Source organism: Tursiops truncatus, chromosome 3, assembly GCF_011762595.2.
Source record: "Tursiops truncatus isolate mTurTru1 chromosome 3, mTurTru1.mat.Y, whole genome shotgun sequence".
Lineage (NCBI taxonomy): Eukaryota > Metazoa > Chordata > Mammalia > Artiodactyla > Delphinidae > Tursiops > Tursiops truncatus.
Genome location: NC_047036.1, coordinates 153,010,787 through 153,019,611, shown reverse-complemented (window position 1 = coordinate 153,019,611; position 8,825 = coordinate 153,010,787). Strand labels below are relative to the sequence as shown.

The window sequence follows — 8,825 nt, the reverse complement described above, 5'->3', positions numbered from 1 at the left end:
CAGAGTTTATATGGACAAGAAGTTGTCTCTACCCACGTTCCCCCTCACCTCCCTCACCTGACCAGGCTTAGGCTCCAAGCCTGAGTTTCTGAGGTGCCCATGGCTTCCTTACCCTGAGTGCATATGAGCCCATCTCACTCTAGAAAATGCCAGAATTTCCCAGAGGTGTTCTAGCTTCTAGTTGAGATACCCTATACCAGCTCCTCAGGTTTTATTTGCTGGTACAGAGATGCCAGGGCTCAGATGGACCCAGAAGTCCAGCAAACAAATTGATAAGGGCACATTTTGAGCACCCTGAATTTCAAAGCCTTAGGCCATGTGGCTTCCTAGGCTTATCCAGACACTGAAGCCCCCAAAGACCCACACTCACATGCTAACACAGACACAAACACACACACACACCTTCAATGAGTCACCCTGTGGGGCTGACGCCTACCTTATTCCATCTTGGGCTTCTTAGCTGTGTTAGCAGAGTTGTAAAGGACCTCCTAGGCTTTCAGATGCCTAGTATTAAGGGAGTTGAATCTGAGGAGCATGTCATAGGGAGTGGAGGAAGGACCTCCTGGAGCAGGAAACTGGAAAACTCTGAAACTTAATTGACCAAATTCAAAGAACACTGAGTCTCCGAGCTGCTCTTGTTACTGGGACTTTGGGTTCAGCTTTTGTTTCTATCGTGGAAAAGAGTGAGCATTTTAATTCCAGGAGAATTTGGAAAAACCTGGAAAATAGCAGGAGGATTCGTTTGGAGGAACCCCTGGGGGGGGGGGAACCCACCCAGTACAGTCTTAGAGCCTGACACTGGGTCCCCTACTCTGGACCCAGCACTTTGAAGGCCCTCTCTGGTCCTCATCTAGCCGCTCCTGTCTCTACCAGGTGAGAATCTTTCAGGGTCCAGGGCGCTTGCCACCTGGATCTGCAGCTCCTTCCCCCGCTTAAGTCTAATACCTAGGTCCCCTGTACCGCTATTCCCTGCCCTAATGGCACTGATCTCGCTTCCTGTGTCTGCAAGACATTCCCAGGTTTCATCCTCCGAAAGGCAGCTGAGTCAAAGAGGAAATTATTGAGCTGAAGGGGGCACTGTTTGCGCAGGTGGACAGTTCAGACAGCGCCTAGATGTGCAGTCTGGGAACGAGTGAACTGAAGAAGTCTCTGGTATAGTAGGGAGCGGACGCCAGTCAGGCAGTGGGCCGGGGTCTTCACGTGTTCTCCCGCCAATCTCGGGAGCCAGGAGCCCCCGGTATGGATGCCCGGAGACCCTTAAGGCCGAGAGCTCAGAACCTAGAGAACTTGTCCTGCGACCGTGAAGGGACCAGGTGTCGTTTGCATTGGGCAGACATCCCGAGGGCTGGAGAAGAGCCAGACGCCGGGACCGAGAAGTGTCTGAAGCACTTAGAAACGCGTTGCTCGAGCTCCCCGGAAGGTAAGGCTGGTAGAGCTAGAAGCGGCCCAGGCCTCGAGTCCCCAGGTGTCTGGGAGGGGTTTCTCACAGGAGCTGAATGTTTTAACTCCTCCGCTTTCTTAGGTCTGGTTGTTTTCATTGCGACGAGCATGCCCCGCCCATTCCCAGCCCAGACCAGTAAGGTCTCCGGGACCGCACCTCCCAGCCTTCTAGGAGCGCCCGAAAACTCCGTGGTTCAGCCCCGCGGTCTTCAGTAGCTTGCAGGAGCGCCCTAATTGTTTCCAAAGTCGCCTGGAGCAGTGCGCCCCGCTACGCCACCCCAGAGCTCCTGCCCCTTACGCCCTGCGCACTCATTTCGTACTCCAAGTCATTTCGTTTTCTGAACTCGGATTTGGATCCTGCTGGGAATGGATCTCCCTGAAAAACCAGGGATTTAGATTTCCCAACGCAAAGAATTCGTGACTTCTTTACCCTCACTTGGCTGCATTTCCCCTTTGGTTGGCGGGTATGAGTGAAGGGATATTGCTGCCTCAAAGGCAGTTATTTTTCTTTTTCAACCCCATTCGGGGCAAAGATTCCAATCTTCTGCCAGTTTGAACTGTAAGGGTATCTCTAATCCCTAGAAGGAAGGACAGGGGAACCCAAAGAGTCGAGGTACGCCTTGCCCTGCCTCTTGGGCTTTCTAAGACCCGCAGGGACGCTGAGATGCCTTGTTAACCTCAGCGGTCTCAACCCCTCAGTTCAGTCGTTGGCACTATAGGCACCAGGACCCGTGCAGGCTGACAGCGAGAGGGGGGCCAGTAGTGCGGAAACACCCTCTGCCTTCCTTCCTTTGCTCGCACCCCTTCCTCCTCCGTAGTGGGTCCGCAAGCCGAGCAGCAGGACAGGAGGCTGAGAAGGGCTAAGAAGACTGGAGTGAAGGGCACAGAGAACTTGACCTCACATGTGCCAGCTCACCACCAGGTGTGATGAGGCCAAGGGGTACCCCGGGTGTGTGCCGCTGCCTGCGTGATCCTAAAAAGCTAGTGGGAGAACCAACCCTCAAATAGAGAACCAAGAATAGATTTTTAAACCTCACACAAATTACTTTGATATATGATAAATGTAGCAATTTGATTCAATGAATAAGATAGTTTATTTAATGAATAGAGCTGGTATATTTTACTATTGGTTTAGAAGAGACTCAGTCCCTTGATTCTCAATTTTATTTTTAAAAAGGAAAAAATATTAGTGTATGTGTTACTGAGTCCAAACTTTCTCTGCTTGCCACATAACAGGCAAATAAATCAGGAGACAAGGTGTTGAGCCAAGGAATGGTAACTTTATTTGGAAAGCAGGTTTCTGAGAAGATGGCAGACTAATGTCCTAGAGTAACATCTTATCAGGGTCTGGATGCTAGCATTTTTAAAGAACAGAGAGAGGGTAGAGGTGAGGAAGTAAAGTAAAAGGCCATAAGTCTTGCAAAATATCTCCTGGTTTTTGGCCATCCACAGGGAGGGGCTGTGTTAATTTCTTCTTTTCTGCAGCCATTCACAGTTGGGCAGGGTCAGGGTGTTTCCCTGTGAGCTGAACAAAGGCACTTTAGTTTAATATTCAGGCAGAGGGGCAGGGTTCCCCGAGGGAGGCCATTACATATGCCTATAGCTATAGACAACAGCATTTTAGTGATTATAGTAACAAAAAGTAATGGAGAGCAAAGGTTAAAGTAAAAGAAACAGATCCAACATGGGGTCAGATTTTGTTCTTCCCTGTTCTATGTGTATGCCTGTATTTTTCTATAAGCATAATAAGTTGTGGACAGATACACACTACTAATGTTGTTTATCTCATGTTGAGGTGAATTTGCTTAACATGGGGTTTTGTGATTAATCCAGGTTAATATGTATAAATATATATTCATGTATAATATATATTCATCTATATGTCTTATATGTATATAAATCTTTTGGGTTGACTGTTACAAAGACACTATATAACTTTTGTAATTTATAAAACTCTTATTAAGATTTGTTTCATAAAAAAAATACCAAGATGTTTCCTGAGGAACATAAGAGAAATCTGGAAAAAAATAACAAGCTACACTGATATCAGACTAGAGAAGCTAATTGGTGGGAAAGAATTAGGAGTCTACAACTGTCCCATATGAGATCTTAGTGTGGAAAAATGTTGTTACAAATCAATGTTAGACTGTTAAATAAATTATATTGGAAAAACCAGCTAGCTGATTGAGGGGAAATTGGATGACTAATTTACTGCACAAACTAAAATAAATTTAAGATGATTCATGGCATAATATTTTGATCCAAATAATGAGGAAAACATGGGTGAAGCCAGTAAAATTAAGGGGAGATTTCTCACTTGGGGTTCCTCAAGCACTAATAAGAGATGACTAGATCAATACACAACTCAGAAAAGCAATGCAGAGGAGAAAAAAATGTAAACTGCCAATAAACGTGAAACTTTTAAACTTTCACTAGCAATCGAGTAAATGAAAACTGAAAAAATAACCAACTAGGAGACATCACTCTCAGTTAAAAAATTGTCCAAAATGATCAATGTCGATAAGGATGTGCTGAAACTGACACTGACATTTTGGGAGGCATGCAAACCAGTATTATCTTTCAGGAAGGCAGTCTGGCACAAGGGGATAATTATATGGAAATGTAATTGTGCATCACAGAGGTTTCAATTCCAGACTTTTAAAATATAATACATACAAAAAACTGCAAATAAAATCCCTAGAGGCTTGTTTACTCAGAATTCTATGTATCTGCTCATAAGTGAGGTAGACCTACATATAAATAAGTAAATTATGAGTAAAATAAGTACATTATAAGAAATATGGTATATAAATGGCAAACCAACTAGGCCACAGCATGTTTCTGTTAGGAGAGCTCAGACTAAGGCACTTCACAGCAGTTTCTTTCCTGGGAATGACCTCTTATGAACCTCAAGACTCACGGATTGCTCTTGGAAATGTTTGTATTTAATCAAAATATTTCTTCTCTATCACAAACTGAAACTGAGCCCCTCTAAAATTTAGTTCCCTTTGTGAGTTTATGATTAAGCTCTCTACTCAAAACTTTATTCCCTTGTTTGCCTCTTCTGACCTCAATCATGTGTTAACTGAACACGAATCAAACAGAATCAGATGACTAAAATTGCTATTGTCTATAACATCATTAATGTACTAAAATTGCTGTTGTAGATATCATCATTAACACACAAACTCAGGATGTTTCTCCAGAGCAGGATGAGCTCACAGATCCCCCAGGTGGCTAGAGAATTGTAAACTGGAAACATCCTGACTTCTACAACTGTGCTTAAGAGATGTCACAAGACGATGATTAATTCCAACTTCTTTTTTCTTCTTCTTTAAAAACACTCCCAACTCAAAGGCCAGGTTGGAGCAGATCTGAGGCTTGTCTCCCACTCCCTTGCTTGGCGCCCTGCAATAAACCCTTACTTTACTGCAAACATCGGCTGTCAGAGTTTGGCTTTCTGTGCTGCAGTCACAGGAGCCCTTGCTCAATAACAAAACCACATGCAAGTTATATTGAAGGTAACATTGAAGACTCTTACAGGCTTAGCAAATCAGGTATTATTTATTTATTGCTTATAAGACACTGGAGAGCTAATATTTGATGATCAGATTTACAAAGTCTGTTGGAAATGGGAAAGGCTGGAGCTAAGGGAACCAAGGAGGAGAATTAATCAGAAAACGTGAGGCCAGAAAAAGCAAAGTGTCTGCTGGAACAGAAAGGAGAGGAATAAATTCAAGAGCTATTTCCAAGACAGAGTAAACAAAACTTAATGATGGATTCAGATGGTGGTGATGGGGAAGGGTTGTATAGGTAGACTTTAAATAAAAAGCCTTATTGAAATCAGCTAGAAACAATGGGGTGAAGGTCCTCAACTGTGATCTCAATGAGTGAAGTCCCAAAAGTTCTATCCCCTTCAACCATTTCCATCCACCAGCAGCAACCACTGCTTCCCTCAATGCCACTTTTCCACCAGTCACCTCCACTGGGGCTTTTTACCTATATCTTCCAGTAGTTTCACCTCCTTAAATTCACTCAGTTAATCAGCACAGTGAGCCTTCATCATGAGCTCCCATTTTAACATTCCCAGTCTCTGAGCTGTCCCTCACCATATTTCTACTTCACCCTTAGAAGGAAAGGAAACCACCCAGTTTTCTCTGTTTTGTGAGGGCCACAGGCTGGGAAATTACCTTATCAGTACTTGTTTAACTTTAGTTCCAGGACTTTGGTGGCTCAAGGCTGAGGGGAAGCATGGGTGGGGGTGGAGGGCAGGGCAGATGACCAGCAGGAGTTGGGTGCAGGGTGGGGTACCAGTCTTCAGACTGGTGGGGTCGAGCAAAGGAACCACCACTAGAGGGCTGGGAGGGAAGGGCATGGTTGTAGGGGTGAGGGAAGCAGGTCATTGAGGGAGGTGGTGTTGGGTAGGAGTAGGGGCAAGCAGGGCGCTCAGGCAAGAAACCGGAGAAGGTGGCAGGAGACAGATGGGCCAGTGGCTGGAGCAGTGACCTCTCTTGTTTCCTCTGCTTAGCTCTGCGGTTCTGGAACCAGACCTGAGGAGGGAGAATAGCCACATCAGAGCCTCTGTCTCAAATAGGTGGCATTGTCATATGCGGCTACAGACGTATAGGGCATAAGACTCCCCCACATCCCCAGAGGAAGTAAAGCTCTTGCAGAAGGCATAGTTGAACCAGGACTAGTGACAAAGCAAGACCCACACCATTCCCCCATTCCATGTCTAAATTTGCCCTGCTACAACTTTGGGTGAGTAAGAAATGTCAACTTGTAAAAAGAAAGAGATAAACATGACACAGTGGCATTTCACCTCCACAGAGAATGGGAAATTTCCGCTAGGGTTATTAGAGACTAAGACTATGGATGAGTTTAATTGTTACAGACCAGGTTAGATTTAGGGTACAGTTTATTCTTAAGATTAACTAACTCTATGGTTAGAATTGAGCATCAGGTTGAGTTTCAAGGCCATGGTTAGGGACAAGGTTGCATACGTGTGTGAATAGTTAGGATTGAATTTCTGTTGGAGTTCACATCACTGTTACGGTTGGGGTTTGATATTGAAATTCAAGTTAGATTAGGTTAGCTCCAAGGTTAAACTCAAGTGACATTCCTGATGTAGATGAGGTTATGCTGACTCTTGGGTAAGACTCTGTTCTGGTGAACATTTGGGTTAGGGTTATAGTGCCCTGAGAATTTATGCCCCAGTAGTTGCCAATCACCGAATCTGCATTTCTTCAGGGGATGGTAGGGGGAGGATCCTGGGCCATCACCTGGATTCTGGCCTCGCTGAGGCCTGTGTCCCGGGCGAGGCCTTCTCGGGCCCAAATGTCAGGGTACTGGTCCCTCCCAAAAGCTGACTCCAGCTGTTCCAAGTGCGCTGGACTGAAGGTGGTGCGGTGGCGGCGCCGGGAGTGTGGGCGACCCCTCTGTTCTCCTTGCGAGCAAAGACTTGGTCTCCCCACTCTTACACCAGAGAGGTTCCTGTAGGGCTGAGTGCTCATGTCTGAGAAGGAGGGGGGAGGGAGAGTTTGCTGCCGCATGGACCACCCATCCATCCCAGACCACATATGCTGGAACCTCCAGATTCTACTAGGACCCAGTGTGTTGCTCATACACTCTGCCCTGACCAGAAATTCTTCAGCTTTCAGAATTAGCTGAATCCAGCTCAGCCTTGACCCTGCTTCACTTCTGAGTCCCCTAACCCATGCTGCCCTCTCGACATGAAGTCCGCCCCTCAGACTCACTTGTCCTGAGCACTCACGCTCCCTCTGCCTCACTTCTGCACCTTGTGCCCACTACCTATTACACACCCCCGGATGCATCCCCATGTAAGGCATGCCCCTCCATAGCCTTTCACCTCTCTCAGCACACATACCACCTTCTTGGGTCTCACCCTGTGGATCTCCTATTCACTCTGACAACCTAACAAACTGCCCAGGTCTCTGTCTAAGACCCCTATTAGTTGCTCCCTGCTCTCATGGTTCACATGCAACTTAAACCTTTATATTGTTCCCATTGTCCTATTCCCTCTACCTGGGAAGATGAAACATTCCTCACTCTTCTACTCAGACACACCCTCCTCACACATACATTTCATCTTCTCCCCTATCCCAGTCCTGGCCTGGCCACCAGGCTGCAGGAACCTGAGCTCGTGGGAAAGGCTTGCCTCTTCTCCCTACAGGCTCACTAAGCCCCCACACTAATTAGTCTGAGAGCCAGCTAGGGAATAGAGAACAGGAGCAAAAGGAAACACCTGGGAGGCACACACAGAGAAAAGATATCTGGAGGATCCCATCCCCATGGGGACCCAGTGAGTAGTCCCTACCCAGTGCTCACTGCCCACCTTAGCCCCCTGCTCTCCTCGGATCCAAAGCCCTGGACCCTCCAAATCTCTTCCTTGGAGAAAACAGTGCAGTGGGCAAACTGAGGTCAGGAGTGAGGAGACAGATTTCAGCTCTGCCTCTGCCCCTTCCTCATCAGTCAGGGCCTCAGTGTGCCACTCTGTAAAGCAAAGGAGTTGTATCACCCCATGTATTCTAAGACTCCCTTGTTTTAAACATTCTAGGATTCTGTTTTTTTATTTCTCCTCTTCACTCTCCTCGTGGCGAACCATTGGCCCATGGAGCCTGGGCATGGAGAATGCACACCTGCTGCTTCCTCAGGACCACCCCAGAGATTCACTCACCCACCGTGGAGGTCGAAGTCCCAACGGCTGCGTAGCCCTCGGGCCAGAGACTGCTGCAAACTCGCCCCTTCTTTTGTTTACCCTGCTCACTCTTCCCTTCTGCATCCATGGCTCACAACAAAGACCAAAGACAGCCCAGTCTCGTGTCCCTGAGTCTCTGATTTTGGATCAGTCTTTCTCTGGTTCTGTTCCCCTCTATGCCTTGTATATCACTGTTTTCCCCCTGTCTATACCTCTCTCTGAATCTCTCTCCCTGTGTAGCTATAGATAGAACTTTTTCCCCCTCTCTCCTTTTTTCTAACTTTTATTTCTATTTCTAATTCCCCATTCCTTTGCTTATCATCTCATTCTGCCTTGTCCTCACCCTGTTTCTCTTAGTCTCCACTTTTCTCCCCCTGCCCCTTCTCTCTGGGATGCTGTTCTCTCCTTTTGCTCTCAGCTGCCTACTTTCCCAGCTTGCAATCCCACACTAACTCTTTCTCCCTGAGCCTTGGAGGAGTGACCTGTTCCTCACCCCTGTGGGCCCATCCAATCATTGCCTGGTCACCAGAGCCCTCATCATCAGGGGAGGATCACAAGCCGGATGAAGGAAGGTGCTCTGTTGGAGGGTCCAGGGACTGGGGCCAAGAGCTCATATTCCCAGAGGACCAAATTCTTTTGTCCTGTTAAATCGCCTCCTGGGAGCAGG

At 46.8% G+C, this 8,825-nt stretch overlaps 1 protein-coding gene across 1 annotated transcript; it reads right to left on the bottom strand.

Annotated features, from left to right (window-relative positions):
- Positions 1-5,651: 5,651 nt before the first annotated feature.
- Positions 5,652-8,246, bottom strand: PROP1 (PROP paired-like homeobox 1). The gene is made up of 3 exons (XM_004322404.2): positions 8,138-8,246; positions 6,723-6,955; positions 5,652-5,990 (listed from the first exon to the last, which is right to left on the bottom strand). Exons 1-3 carry the CDS (start codon positions 8,244-8,246, stop codon positions 5,652-5,654), a joined length of 681 nt encoding a protein of 226 aa, XP_004322452.1.
- Positions 8,247-8,825: the final 579 nt, after the last annotated feature.